This window comes from Sturnira hondurensis, unplaced genomic scaffold (assembly GCF_014824575.4).
Source record: "Sturnira hondurensis isolate 20B ecotype Veracruz unplaced genomic scaffold, ASM1482457v3 Scaffold0021143, whole genome shotgun sequence".
NCBI lineage: Eukaryota > Metazoa > Chordata > Mammalia > Chiroptera > Phyllostomidae > Sturnira > Sturnira hondurensis.
Genome location: NW_028093774.1, coordinates 19,997,632 through 20,011,737, shown reverse-complemented (window position 1 = coordinate 20,011,737; position 14,106 = coordinate 19,997,632). Strand labels below are relative to the sequence as shown.

The following is a 14,106-nucleotide window of genomic DNA, read 5'->3' as shown; positions in this document are numbered from 1 at the left end:
GGCTTAATTGCTTCGGCGGAGTAGCCCGCATCCTTCCCGCGGAGACCATCTGCGGACCTAGCCGGGATTGGGGTGAGCCAGGGGTGGGGCTGAGGGGGCTGATCCTTTTAGAGCGGGGACGCTTCTTGGGCTAGTGTCCTTAATCTTCTTCCGTACGCCCTGCCCTGTCTGTTCCCGCTCCGAAGGCAGTTTAGGACAGGTTGGCATCCTTTCCTGGTTAGAGAGTTTCTTTTAATTGAAAGGACATGCCAACTTTTGTGAAAGATCGAGAAATCCTATTGGGAATCTTCAGAAGAACGCTTTTGGAGGTTGTTAGATATTGCCCATTCCGCTGCAGATCTGTAGGGATCGTTATCGGGATCGGCATCTTTGGTTCAGTTTATAATTTGATTGTATATATGAATGCATAGCAAAGTGAGGTTTGGAAAGATTCGCATCAAGTAGTTATCTTTGGATTATGAGATTATGGTCATTTAAACATTTTCATTGTCTTTATCTAATTTCTATTCTTTCTCAAACACAATGAACATACACTTTTACCTTATGGAAATTTTTTAGATTAGAAATTGGGAATATCTTAATTTCAATGTCTATTTGAGATTCAGGTCACGGAATGTAATTTTTAACAAGGGAGAGTAATTTTTTAGGGTGTTTGGAAGGACTTTTTTTGGCTCTTTTATCTTGATTCAGTAGAATATATTCATCTTTTGGTTCAGTAGTTGAAGGTTAGTAGAAACATGAGGGCATTTTATTTGTGTGTTTGTCATAGAGGCTAAAGAAATATTTGCAAGGATCTTAAATCTTGAGTTTTTACTTTTAACCCAGGTCAGGTTTTTCTAGCAAGAAATCTATGTTTTAGGCAATCATTCTCCTACCTCAGACTTCTCTCAAAAGTTAAGTAAGTCTGTTTTTTTGGTGCATGTTAGACACTATACATAAAAGAAAAAGGAGAAGCCTGAACTTAATAACAGTTCTTAAAATACATAGAAGACACACAGTATATTTGGGGCAAAAAACCTTGATTTTGGGAGCATATGTGAGGAACTGTGATAGACAGTAAGCTTCTATAGGCTGGGTACCATTTAGGTAAATATCCTTGGAAGATCATCAGCAGTAATCAGCAAATAGACATTGCATTGTGTTTTATGCCATTTGGCTCTCCCACAGGTATCTGTGCCACCCAAACTGTTTGATCCTGTGAATCTGCAAGGAAAGGTCTCTGAGGCCCCTGTCTGCTGACTGCATGACAAACCCTAAAGGAAATGCCAATCGTGATGGCCCGGGACCTGGAGGAAACAGCATCGTCCTCAGAGGATGAGGAGGTGGTAAACCAAGAGTAAGTGACTGTCAGCCTGCTTTTGAACCTTTGTAGGATGGAAAACAATTCTCTTTTACTGACACATTCTTTTAAAAATCTATTATTATAATTTTTTTATTTCTGGAGACAGTGAAACGAAGAGCCTAGGATAGATGAAGCAACAGGAGAGAGCCTAGGTGGGGCTGCTTTGGCTCTCTAGATATGTTAGAGGGAAGAAGTGAGGGAAGAGATGGAGCTGCTTGGACTCGCTGGAAATTCAGAAAAGGGGGGCCTTGGAGACAGTTCATGGATTAGCCTAGGGGAGCTGCTGCTGCCCACTGTGCCCTGGTTGCAAGTCTTGTGGGATCCCTTCGAGTTTAAGAGATGCACGCCTATGGGGAAAGAAAAAGGGGAAGGAAAGGTGCCGGCATGCTCCTGGGAGGGAGAGTGCACAGTCATATATATCCTTTTACCCAATATCCTTCTTTTGGTATTGTCTGATGCCGGCCTTAGCTTCTATCCATGATCTAGTTAAAGATCTTACTGTTTGGTCCTTTGCCTGAAAGGAGATGAGACTCTGGACTCGTCTAGAGTGTGAACATTGGCTCTAGATGTTCCAGGTAGTAGCTCTTAGAAAATTCCTGATCAGAGCTTCAAACATAGGAGATTTTAAAATGTTACGATATTAAGGAAAAGTAGGTCTCCAAGCACAGTGCCATTGATTATGTTACTTTCTCAAAAACCTTTGCAGGAGTGTGCAACCTTTTGGCATCTCTGGGCCACACTGGAAGAAGAAGAGTTGTCTTGGGCCACACATTAAATACCCAAACACTAACAAAAACAAAAAAATTTCACTACGTTTTAAGTAAATTTACGATTTTGTGTTGGGCCACAATCATAGCCATCCTGGGTTGCATGTGACTCGGGGCCGAGGGTTGGACACCTCTGCTTGGCAGTGATAGACTGATGATAAAATAGAGAGGTCAGGTAATTTACCAGAGTCACCCTGGGGCCAGACATTAGGGTGCTACAGCCTGTGCTGTGTCTGCTGAGGACACACAGACACTCTGTGTCTAAGAGGCAGAGTTCTTGATTGCTGGGTTCTCCTAGTAATAAGAACATAAATGCTAGTGGTACTGAGGGCTTTGACTACCGCATGCCATTTAATCAGAAGATGTTATTGTTCCCACTCTATTAAACTCATCCTCACCAATATCAAAGTACTTCCTTAGGGATCATAGAACGCAAGTGGCAGGTTGAGATTCAGACCTAGTTTTACTGCATTTTGGAGCACTTTGCTATTTCACCTCCCTTAACCTTATTACTTGATGCAGAGAACAAAGAGAAAAAACTGGCTTATAGTTAAAATTAGTTTTTAAGATGCCCTGCAAGTTCCCATGGATACATGCATGCTGTATAACTGGAAAAAATGGGGATAGTATCTCTTCAGGCTATTTTGTTGGAATATGGTTAGGATCAAATAGAATAATGTATATGAAATAACTTTGTAAAGTATAAAGGGCCATACATACATAAGGCATTGCTCTTTCTTTAATATTGAACTTAAAGTAGACTTCTTTTTTTTAAAAGAAATTAGGATTTTTTTTAAATATTTTATTTATTTATCTTTCGAGGGGAAGGGAAGGAGAGAGGGAGAGAAACATCAATGTATGGTTGCCTTTCGTGCGTCCTCTGCTGGGAGTTGGCCTGCAGGGAACTGGCCTGCAACCCAGGCATGTGCCCTGACTGGGAATCGAACTGAGATCGTCTGGTTCGCAGGTCTGCGCTCAATCCACTGAGCTACACCAGCCAGGGCTAGAAAGTAGGGTTTTTAGAAAAATTTTTTAATTTGACTTTAGAGAGAGAGAAGAGAAGGGGGAGAGGGAGAGATGGAGAAACATCAATTTGTTGTTCCACTTTTTCATGCATTCATTGGTTGATTCTTCCAGTACCTGCCCTGACCGGGGATCGAACCTGCAACCTTGGCATATTGGGAACAATGCTCTAACCAGTTGAGCTACCTGGCCAGGGCTAACATGGACTTCTTATTATAAAATGAAAAATTTTATTATTTATTATTATAACTTGAAAAAACTATTGAAGCATTAATAAAGCTTTGGGGAAAGGCTTCTCAGCACTATTGCGTGGTAGAAAATAATAGAGATTTGACATTATATTTGGGTCACTCTCATTCAGGATAATTAAGTGGCTAATTCCCTGAGGTCACTTTGCCTCCTTATGACTTCTTCCTTTCTGTGTGCAGCCTCTTACCCATTTCACAAAATTTTAACTTCTCCAAGCATCAGTCTTTTCTTTTCTTTTACTCCATAAATATCTGTCTGGTTAGTGGGGCCAGAGGTTGAACCTGGCAAGTGTTAGGTTGAACTGTACAAAATTGTCATTTTGGTAGGTCACAAACAGTCGAATATTGACAGTTTCAGGTGGTTCAACCTAGTATTGTAGAAGGTACTTTGTAAGTACTGACTGGATGAGTAAGCATATGATTTAGTTTACGTTACATCAGGTGTTCGTAACCTTTTTAATGCTGTGGATTCCGTATCAGAATAATGCTTTTAAAATACAATACAGATTATTAAAAAGATGCCAATTACATTGAACTCTATCAAAATTTTTTTAAAAAGTTACTTGTGATACAGTAATTTGTGCTTTCTTGTAAATTAAATTACAAGATCACTCATTAAAATATGGGGAAGTGAAATTTTATTTTCTAAAGACAACAGCATGAAGGCTTTTTGCTTAGATTGTATGAGATGATTACCCTGTGGGGTGGATTAATACTCAGAAGCGGGGATACTGGGAAAGATTGCAGACAGATGTCTGGACGACCAGTGTGAGATGTGCCTGTTTGGTAGCTGAATACTTGCCTGGGGGAGAGTCTGCGTCTGGCCTCATCTCACCGGAAGAGGAAGACTGTGATCACAGATGATCTAGTGGCAAGTTTTGTAACATAACTTAGAAATAATGACAAATGTGAAGGATGTTTTAATATACCGGCATCAACTGTAAAATGGTATGAAAATCTAGTAGTGTTGCACTTTGCTGCCTATATTCATAATTGAGAAATATTAAATTTCTAGTAGAAATTAGTGAAAATAAAGGTGTCACAGGCCCCTCCCCACTTCCCCTTCTCCCAATCCAAATTCATGGACCTTTTGCTCCCTTTTTTCCAAATTCTCACTGTTGATTTTTGACTGCTACTGTTGGTCCATCAGCTCTCGTCTTGTCCGTCAGACACTTGTTTCGTCCATTAGCAGCCTTAGGTCAGCCTTGTTCACACTTAGTGCAATAGGCTCACATTTAAAGAGTCTTTGGAAATTAGAAGGCATTAAATCACCTGAGGTTGTTGATTTAATTCAGTGATGTATTTCCATGGACATCTGTCAGGTCTGTTCAGATTCCTAGGCTGCGTTAAAGTATTCATGCCTTGTAATCCCGGACTTTAGGACTAGAAACTGACACAAACTGTCCATGCGGTCCTTGTTTTGCATGGCTTTATCTTGTCAGTGTGAAAGGGCTCTTTTCTGATATTTTGCTTGGGGATCCCCAATATTGACTTAATATGTAGATGGAAACTTAACATGTGGAAACTTTCATAAAAGGGTTTGATATTTGTTTTGTCACTGACAAAATAGTTTAACTTTAACTTGTATCATAAAAGCTGGCTTTGCCCTGATCACTCTGGCTCGGCTGGCAGGGCATCTTCCTGCAAAGTGAAAGATTGCTGGTTCGATTCCTGGTCAAGGCATGTGCTTGGGTTGTGGGCCGGTTCCCTGGTTGGTTCTCCCTTTCTTCCCCTCTCTGTAAAAATAAGTAAAATCTTTTTTTTCTTTTTTAAAGCTGGCTTTATGTCAGTTGAAAAGATCATCAACATTTACATGGAAAAAAATAAAGATTATACACGAGTGATTATACAGTGAGTGCTATAGGAGTTCAGAGAGGAAGGCATCGCTGAGGGATGCAGGAACTGGGCCAGGCTCCAGGGAGCTGGGCCTTGGGGAGTGGGATTGAATGAGCAGAGAGATGTGGGGAAGGCATTTCCAGCAGGGGCTTGGTATTAATAAGGCATGGAAGCTTTGAGTTATGTAGGCTGCATCCCAGGAGTGAATAATAATATATTCCTCATGAAATTGCTTCTTAAAAATCAAAATGTTCTTAGGCTTTCAATAAAGCAAATTGTAAAACTGGTCTACTTTCATCATTAATCATTCAAATGCTTTGCTCTTTCCTGCCTGTAAAGCAGGCGTGCCCAGTCTTTTGGCATCTCTGGGCCACCCCAGAAGAAGAAGGGGTGTCTTGGGCCACACATTAAATACATTGTGACACATAATAACCAAAAAAATCTCATAATGCTTTAAGTAAATGTATACTTTCGTGATGGGCTGTAGTCATAGCCATCCTGAGCCTCATATGACCCATAGGCCACTGGTTGGACACCCCGTTAACATCTACCTGTTTCTGGTGTGAAAGGAAATTTGAGGTCCCATCCTAATCATTTTAAATCTTTTCCCTTTAGCACCATGTGGTGGGAGCATAATTTCAATGGCGATTTAGCATCTGCCTTAAGTGTGTTTTAGCCTTATTGAATTAATAACTCGTCCACTACCTGTCTCATCTTTTTCTGTGTTTTAGGTGAAAAGATTTCTCCGTCAGGGGTCTGGCTTTCCACAGAGGGTGTAGTCGGGGCCTTGCCTCTGCTCCACTGTGCCTCCTGTTTGTGTCCTGACTCTGTCAGTTTTATCCCGTGACCTGTGGCCGGAAGTGATGAGGCCCAGCTGTGCCGGTTTGTCGGCTGTGCTAGATTGACCCGGAGCTTTGGACAGTGTCCAGGGTTTCTGTCCAAGACTTTGTCATTTAGGCCGCCTATTTTTTCCCCTCTAGCCTCCGACTTGGAAATATAGTGGAAAAATTAAAGTTGGAAGAGATCAGGAATAGTCTGGTCCTGTGCCCACACTTTACAGGTGTTTAAAATTAAAAAGCAAGCAAAAAAATTCTTTTTGCCAAAAAATTCACCCTTTAAATGCCATTTCCCACAGGTGGGCTCTATCTCCCAGGTCAAAGAGCAAGAACAATAAACATCCACATTTCATTTCTAGAAAACAGGGGAAGAACTGGGTATGGTGTTCTTTGCTTTCCTCTCTAAAAGGCTTTTGGCAGCTCATCCCAAGGCTGAAGGCTGCCTTCCTTCTAAATTGGTAGTCTGGCAGCCTGTTCATTCAAAATGGGGATCCTTGAAAACTTGGGTTGGGAGGGCCCGACTTGGCCTTGAGATTTGTGCTATGGCCTTCGTTAAGGGTGTGGTCATGGGAGTTTTTGACAGCAGACTGAATCTTGGCTCAGTGGGTCTTATTCCATATAAGAAATTGATTAGCTCCCAAAGAGTTGAGTTCAAGGTGTTCTGCATACAGAACATCATGAGCTGCGATTAGGGTGATGGAAGGGTGGAAAGCACACAGACATTTGGGTTCGTATACCTTTCCTGTGTCCACCCAGTTGCATGACCTTGGCAAATCACTTAATGTCTCTGAGCACCTTTTCTTCAGCTCACCTCTTGTAGGGACAAGAGGATTAGGTGAGGTAACATGGAAGCTCTTAGTTCCAGGAGGTGCTCAGGTAATTTCTTTCCTTTTCTACCTCCTAGCACTAGGGAGGTTGAAGTTTCCCAATCTGTGGGTAAATATACATTTAAGATCTATTAAACTGAGATTTCCTGAGGCTAGGGAAAATAAAGTCAGAGGTCCTTCTCTGGAGAAAAATATCTGTTGTTCCATTTAGTAAGGCTCTATTTAAAATATATGGTTTTAATTGGGGTACTGGCATTAATTTGGGGTTCCTAGCGCAGAATCTTAGGCTGGGTCATTGAATTGGCTTAAAAAAGGACCACAGGGTGTTAGAGGGGTACATACATTGTTGGGAATATATTTGTTAGGATTCTGTATGTGTGCTGGGAACTAAACCACAATCGTCCTAAAAATAAACAGACTCTGTTAACTGTTACTTAGGAAGACCGGCTCCCCAGCTCTGAGTGCGCCACGGGGTCTCATTTCTCCCCTTCGTGCCGGCAGGCTCCCCCTGACGTCTTCCTTCACCAGCATCTCCAGACTGTCTGTCAGGGTCCCAGGATGATGGCAGCACTTGTGGCCCTCTCGGCCTCTTAAACACCATCCAGGGAAGGAGAGGCCATTTCTTCTGTAGTTGCTAGAGAAGAGAAAGAAAGCCTTGCTTTCTCAGAGGTCCCACAGCGTGTCACCTGACGCTCACTGGCTCCAGCTGGTGGCTGTGCTTACCTCTGAAGCAGTCCCTGTCATTGGGGAACAGATGCCCTGATCGACGGCAACCTGTCAAGGCTTGTCCCTGGATCAGGGATGGAATTAATCTTACACAAACCACGTGGCTAAAAATGGAAGATGAATGGATTCCCGTGGGACAGTTAGGGTTCTTGTTTCCGAAGGAGGGGGAAAGTGTGTAAGCAGCCAACCAGGTGATCTGCTTCAGCAGTTCAGATTTTGAGTCGTGAATTAACAAAGCCTTTTGTCACGGTTGTAGTGATCATCCGTGTATCATGTGGACTGGAGGCTGCAGGAGAATCCCAGTTTTGGTATTCCACGCTGAGGCAATTCTGACAAAGGACAGCAATATTCGAGTAATTGGAGGTGAGTATGACTCACAGAGGGCAGGGCTGGGGCATGGCCCCGGCCGCCTTGTCTTGTAGGAACTGTGAACAGCGTGTAACACATTTATAACACAAGTATGACAAGTACAACACAAGTATAATTTCCCTGGGCAGGGAAATGGCCTTGGCCATGAGAAGACTGTACTGGTTTGTTATACTTGAAAGGCTTATGTATGATTTCTTGAATTGTTTTCTGCATATTAAAATTTTTTCCTTTTTGAATTTTTTCAGAATTATGTATACATGTACTTATTGTTACTTTATTGTGGTAAAACATACAAAGCAAAACTTGCCCCTGTAACCGTTTCAGAATGTACAGTTCATTGACATCTAGTACATTCACAGTGTTGTGCAGCCGTCACCACTGTCAGTTCCAGAAAATTGTATTGTCCCAAAGGTAAGCTCTGTACCCATTAAGCAGTCACTGCCCAGCCCCTGGCAGCCCCTAGTCTACTTCCTGTCTGTATGGATTTGCCTGTTCTGGACATTTTATAGAAATGGACTTAGGCGATACATGGCTTTTTGCGTCTGGCTTCTTTCACTTAGCACAATGTTTTGAAGGTTCATCCGTGTTGCAGCGTGTATCAGGCCTCTCCTCTGAGTGGTTGGGTGGCGTCCCAGGTGAGCATGCGTCGCATCTGTGTATCCATTCGTCTGCTCATGGGAGCTCGTTTCTGCTTTCTGGCTACTGTATTATAAATACTGTTTCTATGGACATTCGTGTACAAGTTTTTGTTTAAACATCAGTTTTCAGTTCTTTTGCGCATATGCGTAGGAATGGAATTGTTAGATTGTGTGGTAATTTTCTGTTTAAGTTATTAAGGAACTGCCAAAGTGTTTTCCACAGTGATTGTATCATTCTACATTTCTGTCAACAATGTACGACAGTTCTAATTTCTCCACATTCTCACTAACATTTATTTTCTGTTTTTTAGATTATAGCTATATGACGGGGTATGAGGTAGTATCTTATTGTGGTTTTGATTTGCATTTTCCTAATGACTTGTGACACTGAACATCTTTTCACATACTTGTTGGTCATTTGTATATTGTCCTTGGAGAAATGTCTAGTCAAGGTCTTTGCCTATTTTTTAATTGGGTTGCTTGTCTTTTTGTTGTGGAGTTATAAGAATTCTTTATAATTTTTGGATATTAGACCCTTATTAAACATATGATTTACAAATATTCTTCCCTGTTCAGTGGTTTGTATTTTCACTCTCTTGATGGTGTTTTTTCATGAGCTAATGGTTTTCATTTTGTTGGTGTCTAATTTATCTATTTTTTCTATTTTTGCTTATGCTTTTGGTGTCGTATTTAAGAAATCATTGCCCAGTGGAAGGTCATGATCTTTATGCTTGTTCAAAGGGTTTTATAGTTTAAGCTCTTATATTTAGAGCTAAATGGCTTTTGATCCATTTCGAGTTAATTTTTTTACATAGTGTGTGATAAGGGTCTATCTTCATTGGTTCGAATGTGTATATCTCGTTCTTTTAGCATAATTAGTTGAAGAGACTCTTATTTTTTTATTAAATACTCTGAGCACTATTGAAAATCAGTCGACTGTAGGTATATGGGTTTATTTATGGATTCTTAAAAAAAAAGATTTTGTGTATTTATTTTTAGAGAGAGGGGAAGGGAGGGAGAAAGAGAGGGAGGGAAACCTCAGTGAGTGGTTGCCTCTCATGCACCCCCAGCTGGGGACCTGGCCCGCAACCCAGGCATGTGCTCTAGACTGGGAATCAAACCAGTGACCCTTTGATTTGAGGGCTGGTACTCAATCCACTGAGTCACACCATTCAGGGTTATTTATAGACTCTTAATATTCTACTGATTTTTGTATATTGATCTTACATCCTGAAACCTTGCTGAACTCATTTATTAGCTCTAATAGTTTTTATGTGGGTGGGGGGAGGGTTCTTTTGGATTGTCTGTATACCATATCATATCATCTTCAAATAGACATAATTTTACTTCTTTCTTTATAATGTGAATACCTTCTGTTTCTTTTCCTTGCCTCATTGCTCTGACTTGAACTTTCAGTACAGAGTTGAGCAGAAGAGGTGAAAGGTGGGCATCTTTGCCTTGTTTCTGATCTTCCCGGGAAAGTTTTACAATATTTCACTGTTTAGTGTGATGTTAGCTGTGCGTTTTCAAAATGCCCTTAATTGTGTTGAGGAAGTCCCTTTCTAGTCCTTTGTTAGGTGTTTTTTATTATGCAAGTGTGTTGGATTTTGTAAAATACTTTTTCTACATCATTTAAGAAGATTCAGTTTTGTTTCCTTCATTCTCTTAATGTGGTGTATTACACTGATTAGCTTTTTTAAAAAGTTGCATTTTGTTTATGCTATTAGCAGTTGTCCCACTTTTGTCCCCCTTGCCCCCCTCCATCCAGTCCGCCTCCATTGACAGCCCCCTGAGACAATCCCCACATGTTGTCCATGGTTCACGCATATATGTTCTTTGGTTACTGTGTTCCCTGTGCTGTACTGTACATCCCCATGACTATTCTGTAATTACCAATTTGTACTTCTCAATTCCTTCACCTTTCTCTCCCACCCCCCTGACCCTCCTCCCATCTGTCTACCATCAGAATGTTTTCTGTATCTATGATTCTGTTTCTGTTCTGATTGTTTTTTTTTAGATTCAATTAATGATAGATATGTATGTATTGCCATTTTATTGTTCGTAATTTTGATCATCTTCTTAAAACCCTTTAACATTTCATATCATACTGGTTTGGTGGTGATGAACTCCGTTAGCTTTTTCTTGTCTGGGAAGCTCTTTATTTATCTTTTGCTTTCAAATGATAGCTTTTCTGGGTAGAACAATTTTGGTTGTAGGTCCCTGCTTTTTATCACTTTGAATATTTCTTGCTAATCCCTCCTGACCTACAAAGTTTATTTTGAGAACCAGCTGACAGTCTTATAGGAGCTCCCTGTAGTCAACTAGCTGCTTTTCTCTTGCTGCTTTTAAGATTCTCTCTTTGTATTTAACCTTTGTTTTAATTACAATGTGTCTTGGTGTGGGCCTCTTTGGGTTCATCTTTTTAGGGACTCTCTGTGCTTCCTGGACTTGTATATCTATTTCCTTCAGCAAGTTTGCTGTCATTTTTTCACATAGTTTTCCAGGTTTTTATTCTCATTCCTCTCCTTCTGGCACACCTATTATGTGGATGTTGGAATGCTTGAAGTTGTCAGAGAGTCTACGTATACTATCCTCATTTTTTAAATTCTTTTTTCTTCTTGCTGGTCTGAGTGGTTGTTTTATATTTTAAATCACTGATTTGATTCTCCGCTTCATCCACTCTACTGTTGATTCCCTAGAATTAGTTGTGTTCCTTTTTGGAAGAGTTTAAGAAGGAGTGGTGTTAATTCTTAAATAAAATTCACCCATGAAGCCACCTTTTTTTTTTAAATCCTCATCCAAGGGCATGGTTATTGATTTTATAGAGAGGGAAAGGGAGGGAGAGAGCGATGGAGAGAAACGTTGATCAGTTATGAAACCTGCAGTCTGGGTATGTGCTCTAACCATGAAACGAACTTGAGACCTTTTGATTTACCGCACGATACTCTAACCAACTAAGCCACGCCAATCAGGGCCCATGAAGCCATCTTAACTTATTGTATTCCAGGTAAAATTAGGATCTGTTATACTTTGAACTTAAACTTTAAGGTCTGTCCTGGCTCTATAATAAGCCAGGAGTTTAGAAGATGGTGAGCACCTGATTCTGGGATTTGAATCTTCCTCTCCTTAGGGGTCTTTGTATTCTAATCTCCCCAGCAAGTTGCTAGGTTACCACTTAAAGGAACATGGTTCATTTGTATTCTTTGACTCCTGAGCAACTAAAGATTTGCTAAGAAACTCCCTCAAAATATGACTTGAGTCAAAACATCAAGTGTGGATTTGAAGACAACAGAAGTAGATAATTCCCCCAAGACATATTTCTTTGGGCGTGCTTGCACGTAGATTAATCTGGGTGTTTCATGGCGACAGGCAGACCTTTCCTTTTCAGAATCCCTAACATCTTTGGAGATTAGTGCCTGTCAATATAAGTCTCCCCATTATTCAAGCGATCACTATTTTCTGGCACCTATAAGCCTTTGGGCTTTTTTCTTTTTTTCTTTTTACACATTCCTGTGATTAAAGAAGAAGCCACTAAACTTTTTTCTCAAACTCTATTTTTAAATTTTCTGTGTCCTCGCAATTCCTTGAGGTCGACTAATATTTTTCATCTTCCATATGTAAAGAACAATGAACGCCTTTTGCTAGTTGCTGCCTCAGATTTCTGAATTGTTAAACACTCTTGGTGTTTTTTTTCTTTTTGCTCTCTTAAATAGCTGACATAGATCTGCCGAGATCATAATCCCGAGGTTAAATCCTCTTGAGAAGTGTAACTGGGACATCGGTTACCTGCTGTTAGATGCCGGCCTTGTTTTTTCTGTTCCCTGCTTCGTACTTCATGGCAGTCACCGTTAATGTTTTTGGTACAGTGTGGTTTGATGTGCTTTGTTAAATGTTCCAGGAATATATGCTTTTTGCTCACCATATTCTTTTTTATTTCAAAATTGTATATACTTTGGACATGTAAATGGGATTTCACTTCAGAGGCAACAGATATTTTCAGTTTAAAGTAACCTGTTTTTTAAAGATTTTATTTATTTATATTTTAGAGGGAGGGGAGAGAGAAAAAGAGGGAGAGAAACATAAATGTGTGGTTGCCTCTCATGTGCCCCTCCACCAGGCACCTGGCCCACAACCCAGGCCTGTGCTCTGACAAGGAATCGAACCAGTGACCCTTTGGTTCTCAAGCCAGCACTCAATCCACTGAGCCACACCAGCCAGCGCTAAAGTAACTTTTTTAGAATGAATTATCATTTTATAATTGATAAATTTTAAATTATTCAAAATCATTTTATAATTGCGTTTGAATGTGTCAGTTTCACAAGTTTGCATTTGTATAGACTAGCACCCAATAGAAAAATGTATTGTAAGCTACATATGTAATTTTTCCAGTGGCTTTATTTAAAAAGTAAACAGAAGTAGTTTATTTTAATAATATATTTAATCTAAATGATCATTTCCACATTTACCCAATATAAAAAGTCATTGAGCGTTACATGCAGTGCGTACTTCACACTTACATCTCAGGGTGGTGTATAATTTTCCTTGGGAGACTGGACTTGATCTGTGTTTAGGTTCCATGAACGTTTCAGTTAAAAAATAAATTTATGTGCTCAGGTTACTCTAAACAGGTTTTCCAATAACTGAATTGAGTATCAGTGTTTAAATTTAAATGAACTAAAGTTGAATGAAATGGAAACATCCGTTGCTCCCTCACACTGGTGGGGGGCTCCGTAGTTACACGGGCAGGTGTGCCTTTCTGACAGGAGGGCGAGCTGCACTGTGTTGCCCTTGGCGGGGTTACCCTTGTGTTCTAAAAGTCAAACTGTCAGTTTTTCATCCATGTGAGAGAGAAACGTCCATTGGCTGCCTCTCAGAGGTGCTCGCTGAACCCACACACAACCCACGCATGCATGTGCCCTGACCAGGAATCGAACCGGTGACCCTCTGCTTTGCAGGATGATGCCTGACCTACTGAGCCACGCCAGGCAGGGCCAAAACACTTCACTTTTACTTTCATTCTAGTTTCCCTTGCTAGTTTTGACCAACTCCCTTAGGGCACATCACCATTCCCTAGGTGCTTCTGTGCTGACAGATTGTCGGTTCCTTGTTTCTGTTTGCTCTGCTCCAGTCAGTCCTGGAACTTGCCAGGGGTCCTAGCGCTTCACACTGTCTCCCGAGATACATGTAAGTGGTTGGAGGAGAGGAAAATTGTACAGGCTCACAGTGGAATTGATGCAGCATGCCCCCAAAGGCTCCAGTATGTTTGGAGTTTGCTAGTAGTCAAGGAGGACCGTGCCCTGTGTCTTGCTTTTATACTGAAGAAAACATCGGCAAAGTGGCTCTTTCTTAGGTGGTTGGGCAGGTTCAGTTTACACCTGCAAGTCTGCCTGACTTGCCAGAGAAGAGAGAGCCTAGAGTTGCCAGGTTTTTCAAGAGAAGCCCAGAAATCTAGATGGTTATATTGTTGCAGTTTTAAAAGGTTGGAAACTGCCCT

At 40.9% G+C, this 14,106-nt stretch overlaps 1 protein-coding gene across 7 annotated transcripts in view; it reads left to right on the top strand.

The window, feature by feature from the left end:
• Positions 1-14,106, top strand: part of TTLL5 (tubulin tyrosine ligase like 5) — a 255,466-nt gene that overhangs the window by 628 nt on the left and 240,732 nt on the right. For all 7 annotated transcript variants that reach the window (XM_037031347.1, XM_037031345.1, XM_037031344.1 and 4 more), the window contains exons 2-3: positions 1,168-1,336; positions 7,862-7,968. In XM_037031347.1, the coding sequence (XP_036887242.1) occupies positions 1,263-1,336; positions 7,862-7,968 (181 nt within the window). In that variant the 5' untranslated portion in view covers positions 1,168-1,262. The remainder of the gene's footprint in view (positions 1-1,167; positions 1,337-7,861; positions 7,969-14,106) is intronic.